Source organism: Simochromis diagramma, unplaced genomic scaffold (assembly GCF_900408965.1).
Source record: "Simochromis diagramma unplaced genomic scaffold, fSimDia1.1 OVJJ01000216.1, whole genome shotgun sequence".
Lineage (NCBI taxonomy): Eukaryota > Metazoa > Chordata > Actinopteri > Cichliformes > Cichlidae > Simochromis > Simochromis diagramma.
In genome coordinates, this window is record NW_024386883.1 from 8,253,407 (window position 1) to 8,267,988 (window position 14,582).

Below are 14,582 nucleotides of genomic sequence, written 5' to 3' on the forward strand. Positions count from 1 at the left end.
GGAAGATTATACATCCAAAAAACAAAAGAGATTAGTTTGTTATTTGGATCTTTATGCCTATCTATGATAGAGGGGTGCAGATATCCATGAGCTCAGCACCGTACCGTATTTTTGTGTTTGCAGGGCCTTGGAGGAGGATGAGCGTCTGGAGCGTGGTCTCGAAATGAGGAGGAGAAAATACAGCAACAAAGAAAAATGTGTGTTACAGTGAGACGAGTGAGGACAAGCACAAACGGCTTTTACTCCAAAGCCCCAAAAGAGTACTTTTTTTAAAAATAGAAAGCTGTTTTTTTAAGGATGCTGGGGCTCTGTATTTTCTTGTATTTAAAGTGCCTTGAGGACTGCTCTGAGTTTGACACTGCAAAAAATATGTCATTTTCTCTGATAAAAAAAAAAAAAGAAATTCAAATGTTCATTATTTTAAGTGTGTCTTAATATATAAGTATTGATTGATTCTTTTCACCTATTTTTATTTATTTAAATTATGTATCTGACTGTTTTACATCTATTGCACATTTGCTTTTTGTGTGTTTCTGTTTCTAATCTGTGACTTTCAGTATTCAAACACTGGCTTATTCTCCATTGTGAAAAACGAGGCCAAAATATTTGCAGCTTTGAGGGGAAGTTTAGTTTACAGTTGTTTGTAATCTGCAGGTTTCTAGTAATGTCACCCTACTTGTCACTTCCCCGAGGAAAAAGTCCATAAACACGCCCGAGCATTTTGGATATCAAAATAGTATGTGGTAAGTCATGAGCTGGACTCGAATGCCCAATGTTGTTATCAGAGGATACGTGTTTTCAGATTCAGGATGACCCCCTGCAGCCTCATGGAGCTCAAAGATGTTTCCAGCCTAAAGTTACACCTTGGTAACTTGCAGTCTTTGTGGATGTGATTGCTCACGTCTGCAATATTCACAGAAATCAAAGTGCTTTCCATTTCTGTGTCGACTGCTGCATGCATGCTTATGGAGGTGTGCTAATAAAGTGGCACTGTGCTCCACAGCACCACTATGTATTCATACTGTAGCTGCGTATAATGAATCGAGGATGTTTGTGATGATGAAAATAAAAACATATCGGCTGGTTGCTCATCTGTCATGACTGTTTTCATCACTTAGTCTTCATCACACTTCATAGATTATGTAACCCAGGGCAGTAACTGTAATATGATCCAAATGTATAGTCATAACATGCTAAAATCACCCTGTGCACATAATAGCATAAAGGCATTGGACGCTACAAAAATATCCCCTAATGTGATGCTGCAGTGATCACAAAACAGACATTGCTGGATAGTGATCAATACAGCTGAAATCTAAATTTAACAACACTTCAGGGTATATATCTGTTTTTACCTTGCTTGGTGTGTCTCAAATGAGGTTTGGTAATGCATCTCCAACTGGCAATCCAGCTGTGAGGAAATTACTTAAATTGTTAAGCCAAAGACGTCAAACTCATTTTACATCATGGGCCACATACAGCCCACTAGGGTTAAGTTGGTTGGACCAGTGTAGAGAAGCTTAACTACACATGTGATCTCTGAGATATCTTAACATAAGAGGGGGAAAAAGTGTAATTTTAACAGTTTTAACAGTGTACAGTTATTTCCCAGACTGCCCTGTAATTATAAAACAGAAAGCTATTGTTTATGCATAAAAAACAACCTTTTTCTTTTAGTTAAAAGGCCAAAATTTATGCTCTTCTTTAAAGTTTCCAAAGTTGTCCAGTGGGCCAGCTTTGACCGTCTGCCAATAAGTGATTTCCAGTATTTATGATTGGCGGTATTTAAACGGTTGTAAATGACTTGTTGGCCTTTAATATGTAAAACATATGTCAAATATATCTCTTGTGAATGGGATCGAGCCACTTTAAGCCAGAAAGATAATTTCTGCCAAAGAGTAGAAGCTGCAATCAGTTCCTGGCAATTATTTATGCTTTATTTATGAATATGATACTCTCATTAACATAAAAAAATGTCTTTCTCAGAAGAGATCTGGCAAAGAGGGAAGCAACAACCATAACATAACAGTTGTATAAATATATTTTAAGTGCCAAAAACGATTGGATTGATTATAATGTAGAACACAGAAGTACATACAATAACGCAGAGTCATAAAGATTCTTACAAAACATGTAATTTCTTTATTTTATTTATAAGACCTTCGTAAATCCTGCTGACTGCAGACTATCAATATAACCAAAGATATTGATGAATTAAAATGTGAATATATACACTTAACTATATATTTTTGGCATTGTATAATCTATTTGACGTGTAGACTGATACTGATAAATTAGCTAACAAAAATCAAATGGATCAGTTTAATAAAAGAAATTATAAGTCAGAGCCACTGTTTAGAACTGATGCAGCCCCAAAAGATCTTACAGTTTTTTCTGATTGCTTAAGCACATTTTTTGTAACTATTGGCTAATTTTGCAAAACTCTTCACACAAATAAGAAAACCTGTCACCCAATAATCAAAACATTGTAGTTCTCTTGCAAAAGCAAACACAGCTAGATTACAGTTTTTTCTGATTGCTTAAGCACATTTTTTGTAACTATTGGCTAATTTTGCAAAACTCTTCATGATAGGTTTGTAGCTTGAACCTATCCGCTGGAACGTTGAGGACAATATAATTACACAGCGAAGCAAGACACGAGTAGGCAAAGTTCTTCATGTTACTCATGCATGAGGGAGTCCTGCCTGGAGCCGAGTGTCGTTCCACCACTTGACCTCCGTCAGACTCTCAGCCAGGCTCCCCATAGCACTCCTTTTATTGTGGTTACATGAATATGCATAGGGTCATTAACATATGACATCTTACATAGGTATACATGTGAACAAAGAATACTGTGTGTGTGTGTGTGTGTGTGTGTATTTGTGTGTGTGTGTGTGTGTGTGTGTGTGTGGGGTCAAGGTGTGACCCTGTGAAGACTCCCCAAACGCTGGTGCCAGGAGCGGGTCCATCTGAACAAAAGACTCTTATACTTAAACAGATATACGTGTGTTTGCTATACCATATATCAGCAAGAGAAGATACGACCTCTCCTAGGAGGTGTGTGATCTATGCCAGAACACTCTGTAGAGGGAGTGAACGCACTCCCCCTTCATGCTACTCAGAGCTGTTACAGACCTCCTTAGGATGAGACATTCTTTCAATCTACAAATGATTATACACTTCTAAGCATATGTGGGTAAATATTTCTAAGCATAAATGACAATCAACAATACAAAACCTAACACTTCACACAAATAAGAAAACCTGTCACCCAATAATCAAAACATTGTAGTTCTCTTGCAAAAGCAAACACAGCTAGATTAACTCTTCACACCTTCGTAAAAATGGTGTTTCCGTATCAAACAGTACACACAAGCCATCATCTACTAAGCACACAATGCGCCAACTGCACACTGATGGTATGAATACAAAACACATCTGGCTTTTGCTTTCTCTGTGCACAAGGTAGGCTATGTCAGTTTGAGCTCATACTTCTGTCATAGATCCATAAGCATAGAGGGATCCAAACTTCAAGTACTGGTGTTTATTCAAACACATCAAAACAAACACAAGTGTTTATTTCCAAGTATAGGATTATTTGCAATCGCCATAATGACTATATGGGTTACTTGGTCTGCAGTGAACATGCTTCCTCTGCCCCCAGCATCTGGTCATCTAGCAATTCTGTAAAGTAACAATTTCAGTATTTTTACATCAGTGGTATTGGTGTGTTTCTCATTGGCATATGGCAGTGCTACAACTCTTTGTGCGAAGTGACTGTACTAACCGATTCTCATTTCAAGATGTCCTTATGGTACTTGCTACAGTGTAGCGGCTCGAGTTAGGCTGGACCCGTTGGCCAGCTACCCTCAGGGTCATTCCACGGTTGATTACATGGTCCACTATTGTAGCTCTGATGTCATCAGCAGTTCTATTTCTTACTCTTCCTACCCTCCTCTCCCCTCCTCATCTTCCTCTCCCCCCTCCTCGTCTTCCTCTTGCTCCTCCTTGTCCTTGTCGTCCTCTTCATCCTACTTCTTCACCTCCACGTCCTCTTCCTCGGCCTCCTCTACTTCTCACTCTTTCTGCTCCCTCCATTGTACTCCGCACACACAGCTTACCTGTATTATAGTGCTTAGGCTGATTGCGAAGTGAACTAATTATCTAAAAAAGTTTTCACATGTGAAAGTGTGCCAGACAGTTGGCAAATTAGTGTTAATGATAGCCATACATGTGTATACTTTTGCTAGGAGTGTGTTGGAAATTTGGTAATTGAGTGTTGTGCAGTGAATTGTGCCTACAGTTTTGCAAAGTGTGTGTTACAAAATTGCAAACTGAGTGCAAAGCAGTTTTTGTGCTTTTAGTTTTGCAAACTCAGTGAGTGGTTTTGCTATAAGTCTGAATAGTTTTAGAGATTGTGCTACAGGAATCACAGTTAGGGTTTAAGCATTCAGAAAAAACTGTAATACAGGCATGAAAATCGTTTTTTGTATGCGATTGGATGTAAGGTGCAGAATAACGATCTCCAGCATGTCCCTGGTGGTCTAGTGGTTAGGATTCGGCGCTCTCACCGCCGCGGCCCGGGTTCGATTCCCGGTCAGGGAACTAGCTTTTTCGTGTTCTATGATGGCTACATGTTTGTTTTCCAATTACACAACTACTTCTACTGGCACGGAGAGGCTAAGCTTCACCTGTTTGTTTTTTTTTTTTTTTATATCTCTGACCCTAGTATAAAAATATTGAGTCATAACCAAAACTGAATATTTACTTTTATGTATTATGTTTGTTTGCACGTAGTCTTGTTTACACTCGTACCGTTTACCTGAATGAGCTTGTTTTTTGCGTGCAGTTACTGGACTTCATAGAGCATTAGAGCTAATCAGCTAATCACCAGGACTCACTAATCTGAAATGACTGACAGGATCGAGCCGATCCAAAGCGGGGTGAACCTGCACTCCTTTGTTAGCCGCCGCTTAGCTGGAGAACCAGCTGAAGTTGTGATTGCAAACCCTCACGTTTGTCATGCAGGTAGAGAACACCCACCCGAGGTGTTTTCTGGGTTTGCTGAGCTGCCTATTCTTGGCTGGTCTCTACGTTGGCAGTTTGTACGTCTGGAGAAGCAGCTCACCAAGGTATACAGCTCACCAACAGGCATGAGAGAAGTGCTGTTAGGCCAGACAACTAAACTTAAACTGTGCGTGCAGGGATCATCCCAGTGTGATAAAGCGTCGCTGTGCTAGTGTGCTGCTGGTCTCTGTAGTGTCACCTGCAGTTGTGAAGACATGGATACACTGGGCTGATGTCAAGGTGAGTATACTGTAGATAGTAACATTTCCCCTGGAGGATTTACCTTGTGACCCGACAAGTTTCAGCAATATGAGTTTAACTCAACTCTGTGACAATTTAAACTCCACCTAACGTTCAATTCTGTATCTGTTTGTTTATTTGTCCCGATTGTTACCTTTGTAAAGGATCTTTTCCATCAGTAATCTATACCAATCAAATCAAATCTGTGATTACTGCTCATCTAAAATTAAATGTTATGAACAATATTCCCAAAAGTATTTGCTTTTTTTTCTTCAAACTCAACTTGAACTTGAAATATCCGTAAGGTTTAATGTGATGTTGCTATGATGTAGCTATAACAGCTTCAACTTTTCTGGGAAGGCTTTCCACAGAAGAAGTGTTTATGGGAATTTTTGACCATTCTTCCATCCCAAAGGTGTTCCATCAGTTTGAGGTCAGGACTCTGTGTAAGCCAGTTAAGTTTTTCCCCACCAAGCTTGCTCATCCATGTCATTATGGACTTTGCTTTGTGCACTGGTGCGCAGTCCTGTTGGAGCAGGAAGGAGTCACCCTCGTCCCCAAACTCTTCCTATAAAGTTGGGAGCATGAAAATGTCTTGATATGCTGAAGCATTAAGAGTTCCTTTCACTGGAACTAAGGGGCTCAGCCCAACTGAAAAACAACTCCAGACTATAATCCCCCCTTCACCAAACGTTACACTTGGCGCAATGCAGTCAGACAACCGCCAAACCCAGACCCATCGGATTGTCCATCACTCCAGAGCACGTCTCTATTGCTCTGGAGTCCAGTGGCGCAGTGCTTAACACCACTGTATATGACACTTTGCATTATTCTTGGTGATGTGAGGCTTGGATGCAGCTGCTCGGCCATGGAAACCCATTCAATGAAACTCTCTGCACGCTGTTCTTGAGCTAATCTGAAGGCCACATGAAGTTCGGTGACTCGTTTCACTTCAGTGACTCATTTAAACGTCATTCTCACGGTTTCTAAAACACATTTTGCCCTTCAGGCGGACGTGTCTGTGTGGGAGTTGATGGGACTTCGCATGGACGGTTTGGTTGCTGCATCCATATTACCTTTATTACTTACTATGGTAAGTCAGGGGATCCCATATCTGATTAACTTGATTCTGCATTCAAAATATTAATATAAATTTTGTTTAGCATACATTTGTAACATTTTGCTTCATTAGAGATGGAAAAGAATAGTACTGATTTCAAATTGCTTAACTGAGGGCACAAATATCTCTGAAGTTTTATATGTAGCGCACATTAAATACTTACAGATGAAAACCCAGGATTTATTTACATTTACATCATTAACATAAGATTTGTCAGAAATGAAGAAAACCATAGTCAATGAGTTTTTCAGTAGCTTCAAACAGTAATCTGTAGATCCCGTTTCTCTCATACAGCAATATATTTATGCTTAGCTGAGGCATGCTTGACATTTCAGAGATTTATTTCCATTCCTGCTAAGCGTGGCCTCAGCTTAGCTTTGCAACTTCCATTAAATGTCTGCGTTCTGCAGTAATATCCCCATGGGCGAGTTTAAACCACTCACTGACAAATGTACCCTGTAGTTTCCAGTTTAATCTTTTTTTTTTAATTTACATCCTCTAGATTTTATAAACAACTGGTTTTACTCTCCCACGTCAGGTTTTTTATCTCGGCCCACTGGTTCACTCCGCTATAGACAACCCCAAAGGCTTCACCGGGGAAATGCAGTGTGCACTGGGTACGTTTGTCTCTATAATAACTGAATGTTATGTTGGGTTAACTGGAATCAGAGAGCTGCACATGTGTGCTTTCATGCACTTCTCTCAGATGTTCAGTCATGGAGGCGGTGTGCGGGGGACGCAGTGTGGCTCAGAAACCAGGTGGTGGCACCAGTGACAGAGGAGCTGGTGTTCAGAGGGGCCATGCTTCCTATGTTGGTGCCCTGCACGGGACCCACAGGCGCTATCGTCACCGCTCCACTGTTCTTTGGAGTTGGTATGTGAAAAAGTTTTCAAACAGAAAAAAAACCCATATTTGCATATATTTGAACTATTTCAGATTAAACTTTAAAACCAAGTTCGAGAGACTTCTTCTTCTCCCAGCAGTTCCTACATCCATGAACGCTCTCTGTGATCTTCCTCTTTTCCTCCTGCCTGGCAGCTCCATATTCACCCTCTTTTGTCCAATCCAGTCGCCACCCTTCCTCTGCACCAAGGAGGAGAGAATAATAAATGTTGCATTTTGTGCCTCATTTTTTCTTCCAAATCTATGTTTGCAAGTGTTACATTACATTTGGTTTGACTGCCTTTAATGTCAACTGCCTCATTTTAGCTCATTTCCACCATGTCATTGAGGAGCGACGCCTTGGGAAAGAGAGCATGAGTGTCATCCTTCTGGTGACAGGTCAGTTAGCTGAAAAGGCAAACCATGTTGTCATGATCAGAGCAAGGTGACTCATTTCTTTTAGCTTGATTTTGATCATCTTTATGTGACATGGACTGATAAAACTAAAACTGAGCACTTTGATCGCATCTTTTTTTCTCTCACAGGGATGCAGTTCTTGTACACAACTGTTTTTGGTGCTTTTACTGCCTTTATATTCATGAGAACTGGTAAGATATGTGATCTATACGATAATTAGCCTACGGTAATCAACCCATTTCATCTGAAATCTTTGTTTTGTTTTGTTTTTTTTAAGGGCATGTTGTCGGTCCAGTTTTGTGCCATTCATTTTGCAACAGTCAGGGCCTGCCTGACATCAGCTCTGCCCTGCAACACCCTCACAGTTCAGCTCTGCTCTTCTCATATCTGATGGGAGGCCTGCTGTTTCTGGTGCTGCTCTTCCCGCTGACAGACCAGTACTTTTCTGGTCCCATTCCCATCTGCAGCCTGGCTCCCCCTCCAGGGTCGGTTTGCTGAATGAAATCGAATTAAGTTAAATGCGCTCCAGCTCTCCTTCTTTTACTCTGGATTTCATTTTGTGATGTAAAAAGTTGCTGTTTTTTTTTTTCTTTTTAACAAAACTAAAAATCTATGCGTGTATATATGGCTATGCGTGGGTGGGTCAGCATGAGAGCAGAATGATTAGAGCAGTTTAGACATTTCCTGCATGGTCAAAAATATTTCCTACTGTATTGAAACTCAATGCCAGTACAACTTTCCCCGGTTAAAAGGGAGAAAAAGAGGTATGTGTGTGTGTGTTGGTGTGTGCGTGTGCATGGCTGAGAAAAACAGATGAACTGTGAAAGGGAAGGCAGTAGAAAAAAACACATGCAGACAGAGAGATGGAGACAGACACAAACACAGACGATGTTGCCAGAAAATACACAAAGGGAACCAAAGTGAGAGGCACAACTAAAACGTGTGCTATTAGGACAAATAAGGCTATGACAGTCAGACTGTAGCAGTAAATACAGAAAGAAGTGAGGGAAAATGGTTGGAGTGGGCAGAGAAAAGGAAAGCAGAGAAAATAAAGGAGAAATGTAAAGGAAAAGTGGAGCGGGAAGAAGCTTAAAGTATTTCCCCAGGGAAACTGAAAATGTGAAGTAGCAGAGATGAGGGAGAGGAGGTCATTCAGGGTCTGTGGAAATGGTTAAAGGTTGCATTGGACAATTAAGATTTATGAGTCAGACAGATGTTTACAAATTAAAACAGTGGGGGTAAAGTCACGCATGTTTCTGCACATGTGCTACATGCATATCTTAGCTGTTCTTCAGTCAGTAAACTCTGGTCTTGACTAAAGTTTTTTTTGAATCCCATTTCAACTGGTAAGGTTTTCTTTAAGCCTTTATTAGATGGAAAAGGAGAAAAGTGGGGGAAATGGCACGCAGGAGATGGTCTGTGGCAGATATGAACACAAACAGCCTTTGGCATACGGGCTGCCTGTTTAACCACATGTACAGACGCTCCTGCAGCAAAAAAAGATCAGATTTTTGTAGTGTTCCTCTGGACACCACCACAGTGGATTTTAAATCAAACAATCAACATGTGATTGAAGCGCAGACTTTCAGCTTTAACTCAAAGGCTTTAACAAACATATTATACTGGCTGTTTAGGAATTACAGTCATTTTTTATGTACAGTTCCCCATTTTCAGAAGCTCAAAATGAATTGGACAGTTGACTCATAAGCAGGTTCGTGCCACACTGAGGCCTGTTTTCATGATAAATGTAGCACACGTAACACTGGAAGTTGTTTCAAACCGTTTAATTTGTAACTTTTGAAGTGGCCAAATCAAAAGTCTGTTACATTTCTAAAAAGAATGAATGCACTGGTTCTCTCAGCAACACCAACAGACCTGAAAGACCACAGAAGATGAAAGTGGATGATGACAGAATTATTTCCATGGTTAAGGAAAACAACTTTACAATATCTAATAATGTAAGAAGATTCTCTGGGAGGTAGAGGTAAAGTCTCTAAAAGAGCCTGCACAGTTCAGAAAAAAAAATATTGGACAGATGAAACAAAGTATAACTTCTACCAGAACGATGGCAAGAGAAATGTTAGTAGAAGGAGAGAAACAGTGTGTCAGGCATGAGGAGGTAATGTTATGATATGATAATATATGGCTTTCAGTGAAACCAGGTAACTAGTGGAGGTTTTTTTTGATGAAGTGACTCCTGGTAGAAATAGCAGGATTAATACTGAAGCGTTCAAGGCTGTACACTCTGCTCAGATTCATCCAAATGCTGCAAAAACTGATTCGACAGCGCTTCATGGTGAAATAGATACTGGCTCAAAACAACCCAAGAGTTTTTTAAAGAAAAGAAATGGGATATTTTTCAATGGTAAGGGCCCTTACCCAATTACTTTTCAACCCTCTGAAATGGGGGGACGGTAAATGCAATACATTTGTTAAACCCCTTAAATTAAAGCTTTAAAAAATAAAATAAATAAAAATCTGACTTCAATCACATCTATATTGTTTGATTTAAAATCACCTGTGGTGGTGTACAGAGGCAAAACTCCAAAAAAATGCATCTCTATCCAAAAACATCCTGACTTAAGTGGATTTATTAAGGCCACGTTTAACTACACTGAGCATTCAAAATGCTTTTGCATCCAAATTCATTCTCAAATTGGCATTAAATCGTGCACATATGGCAACAGTATACTGCACCTACAATATTAACAGATTTGAACCCTGACTAACGTTTCAGCTGGGCAAGTAACACTGGTTTCAAAGTGCTGCTGGCTAAGATGGGGACTAGGGATCATCTTCAAAATGAAACACAGAAAAGAGATAGAACAAAAATAAGCCCTACCTTCACTTTTACACATTTTTCCAAACCAAAATCACTTCATAAGTCAATCTCATCCTGTCGCCGATACCACAGCACTGCAGCTTCACCTTTAGTGTTTGGCGCTGGGCAGTTTTGTAGCTTTATCCGACTGCAGCTGTCTGCACCTGAAAATGACACACGGCTCACGATATATGATATACAAGCATCTCCTTATCACGTTGTAGCGTCAGCCGCGGGTGTCACACTTGGATGGATTGAATATTTCAGATTTAAAAGGATTAAAAAACTTTTTTTCCAGATCTTTATTTATTCAGGGATAGACTGCTCATTTGTCAGCATGCTCCTTCCCTGCTTCGCTTTCCTACATTTCAACTCAGTGATCCTTGGCATCTTTCCAGCTCAACAAGGTCTACTAAATTTGTGGGACATTGCTGCACTGACTCAAACTTGGCAGCAGGTTTTTGTAAGAAGCTTCTGAAAGAAAAAGGTGGAACCTGCTTCATTGCTGGGAGTATTAAACAAAGACAGTAGAGGGAAAATGCATATTTTTGCATTGTTTTAGGGAGTGATTTACTTTGGTTAGACTTCTTTTTTTCTTATTTACTTTAGAAAAGCTGTTTTTTGGGAGAAAAAGAGTAGGAAAATGAGCCCGGATCAAATGAGGGACGTGGATGTGTGCAAAATGTGAAGTTTCCAGGATATTAAACGGTGCAGAAATGAGTCAGACACATGACCGTTCTACACATCAGACGCCCGTCTGTCTCTTTGTTTCTCCTTTTGTGTCCTCTCCTTTCTTTTCGCAGTTGATGCTTTTGCCATTACAAACACACACACGCGCGCACACACGAATGCTCCCTCCCTGGAGAAATATTACTGTATCGTGAAATGCAGAGCAGAGAAGTGTCATCCATGTGTGCATGCGTGTGTCTATGGAAAAGCTGAGCCTGTCATCTGGTAAAGAAATAATCTTTCAGGAATTATCCTTTCCCAGTTTTCTGTCCTCCCATTCTGCCTCTCAGCAGTTTTTAAACCTTGACTCGCTGTTTGTCTGAGGTTTGTTTATACATGTGTGATTCTGTACATGCAGCTGACTCCTATTGCAGTTAATAATACATAAATCATTGCCTCCTTATCCTTTGCTACTCATGTTCCTTTTTATTTCGCCATGCTAAGCTTCTTTTTTTTTACCTGCAGAGTTTGGTGGAGAATGTTTAATCTTGTTTTTCACGTAAGCAAGTAATGAAGGAACTTTTTAGCATTTTCAGCCTGCAGTTGAGGCGATGTTTGCACTGTGTGATGATTTAACTATTAATACGTAAAGGTTAAAAATCAAATGAGACACCTTCACTGCTTTGACATAGCTTCAATGCTTATTTACTGACTTGCAGCTGTCAAAACCGTCCATACATTTTTAGCCGATGCATCCAGTAATTGAAGACTATAACCAACGGGAATTGATCTCCTCTCGATTTAACAACTGGAGAGCGACCCAGGTCGGTTCAGATGTTTGTGGTATAGATTTGTTGACAGTGTGGGTGTGGATGGAGGGCATCTGTGTCTGCTGTGAAAGATGAAGCATGTGGACGTTGTAGAAGAAGTGGATAAAAGTATCCTCTTTTTCCTCCACTGAAATTACCAGGAATGCCTACAGTCTATTATTTAACCACAAGGCCACTGCTAATTGTTTCAGTGTGTGTGTGTGTGTGTGTGTGTGTGTGCGTGTGTGTGTGTCTTAAAACACCAGCGGTTGGGAAAAATGAACAACGTGACGTGTCCTGCTCTACTTGATATGGCACAGATGCTGCAACAGGCCTGAATGGTGCGATTCTGTACTCCCGTGACCCAAGACCATGAGGAAATAACTAAACAGTTTCACTGGCATCAGACGAGCTCAGGAACAGAGGCATAACTAATTTGTTTAGTCCCAAAAAGCCTCTATTAGCATTTAAAGCCTTGCGTTTTTATATATTTCAATTATGTCACAACATAAGAATTAAACGTTTCTATATACAGCACTCTATGTTCCATTTACTGACAGATTCTTGTGCAAAAGCAACCAGTCCTTAAATGTAAAAATCCATGTGGGTGAAGGCATTTCCAGCAGAGCTCTCTTCTGCCAGGAATGCCTTGCTCTCACACTCACACCTGAAAGTTCCTCAGTATAACTGCAGGGTGATCTGTTTGACACTGAGCAGCTCCGCTAAAGCATCTGGGGCTCTTTCAATGTATCTGCCCAGATTTATCCTACTGACTCACTGATCCATCCAACAGCCTTCTGGGAGAACAGACACAGTTTAGTCCAGCGAGTTCAAAATAACACTTTTCGGGCTCGTCCTTTCATCTGAGAGAATATTTCCCATTTAAAAAAAGGGGATCCTAGTGAAGGTGAAGTAACTGTTTAATTGTTTTTAAGTGTTTCAAGCCAAACAACTACTGGATTCCATTCCATGATTTAGTGTCCATATATTTATGGTCCCCAGAAGTTTTGGCTTATCCCTGGAAGGTCAAAGTTCACAGGTTCAACCGCATGAACTGTGCTGACTTTGGCAATCCCTTTGTTTTTCCCTGTAAAGCCATCGTGAGCTTCACATCTGTGATTTTTAAGTGAAACAAACTCAGACTGGAATGGAATTTGGTGCAGACACTCATGTTCACAAAAGTAAGATTTCTGTCTTTCTTTCATTGTGCTCGTGTGCAAGCATCAACACTGGCACTGCATTTAGCTTCAGCTGGCATTTGCATTTGTTTATTAGGAATTTGGTGAAAATTTTACCTGCTGAGGGGAGATGTGAGCTTCTTGCAGTCTATTAAAATTCATGTCACGTGTTCTTTTCCGTATGGAAAAAAGAGCCCAAAGTGTGTAATACATATAAGACATATAAGGTTTAGTGGCCACAGAAGAACATCAGATCAAGAACAGCTACCGGGCTGTTAAAAAATGAATTAGTGGTTAAAAAGAAATGGAGAGGTTTTGGAGCTGGAAGGTACAGTTCAGCTGCTTGGAATCCAGAATCTGAGAATGTATCAGAGCCAGTAATGATATGTGGCAAGCGGCTCGGAGTCAAGGAGGTAGAAAGTAAGCTGTGACCTAGGGGGCGGCACATATTAAATCAAGAGCTCTGTATGTTCCATTAGACGTCTTGGACACACTGTGTTTAGATTAATGTGAAGAGGGGGGATTGGGAGCGCAGGGCTATGGAAAGGAGAGGTTTTGTCTGTTCTGTCAATTACAATTCTGGAATCTGTCTCTGGGGCGGGGCTATAAGGCCAGGGGGCGGGGCTAATCAGGCTCCATGATTGAATAAACAGAAGTTTGGGGTGAAAACTGGGGTTCTGGAGAAAAGATTGCTGATCTGGTTGCTCAAATAGCTAAACCTGAGGAGAAGAAGGAGAGGGGGGAAAGCAAAAGAATTCAAAGAAAAATAAAGGAGAGACACAGGGAATGAAAGAATAATAAGGAAAGGGAGAAACAGCTGAGTGTTGGGGTAGTCCAAGAAAAGCAGGAGAAGTGGGGAGACAGGAGCAGGATGAGGGATGTTGAAAAGGAGGAAAGGGAGGTGGGGAACAAGATCGAAAGGCTCTTTAGGTTCTCCAGGATCCTGAGGTTTTATGTTTGTTCTCCCCCAAGTTCCAGTGGTTGTTACATAACTGGAAAAGACTGCTGAATAGTAAGATTGTGTATGGTCTGCCTGCCAACACAATCACAGCACAGCCAGCCGACTCATCTGCTGTACACTGGGAAAACACGGGCTTGGATGTGTGGCTTGGATTAGCCACACAATGTGTAGCTAATAAGTTCAACTTTGAATGCAGTGTGACTTTTCCATCCCATCATCCTTTGTTAAGAGGCTACAGAGGTGAAATCATGCTTTCATGTTTAAATTTGTATCAAAAAGCCTTTTTACGCCAGACCAAGAGGAAAGTTGGAGAGTGAAGCAATGACATAAAGCTGCTTGTAATTGACATGTGGCAGGTCAAGCTTCCCACAAAGAAACACGATGAGCATCCATACAGTGTTTTAGCTTTCAGCAGTT

General features: G+C 40.6%; 2 protein-coding genes and 1 non-coding gene across 11 annotated transcripts in view; all 3 read left to right on the forward strand.

Moving 5' to 3' along the window:
* ehbp1l1b (EH domain binding protein 1-like 1b) overlaps positions 1-1,091 on the forward strand; it is a 28,920-nt gene extending 27,829 nt beyond the window's left edge. For all 9 annotated transcript variants that reach the window (XM_040032106.1, XM_040032102.1, XM_040032103.1 and 6 more), the window contains one exon: positions 124-1,091. In XM_040032106.1, the coding sequence (XP_039888040.1) occupies positions 124-211 (88 nt within the window). In that variant the 3' untranslated portion in view covers positions 212-1,091. The remainder of the gene's footprint in view (positions 1-123) is intronic.
* A 3,442-nt stretch (positions 1,092-4,533) lies between these two features.
* trnae-cuc lies at positions 4,534-4,605 on the forward strand. Its single transcript has one exon. It is a non-coding gene; the product is annotated as a tRNA-Glu (tRNA).
* On the forward strand, positions 4,536-9,220 carry LOC120733861 (CAAX prenyl protease 2-like). Its single transcript, XM_040032347.1, has 8 exons — positions 4,536-5,132; positions 5,205-5,307; positions 6,317-6,400; positions 6,966-7,044; positions 7,134-7,301; positions 7,638-7,709; positions 7,856-7,918; positions 8,005-9,220. Exons 1-8 carry the CDS (start codon positions 5,023-5,025, stop codon positions 8,223-8,225), a joined length of 900 nt encoding a protein of 299 aa, XP_039888281.1. The 5' UTR covers positions 4,536-5,022; the 3' UTR covers positions 8,226-9,220.
* The last annotated feature ends 5,362 nt before the right edge of the window (positions 9,221-14,582 follow it).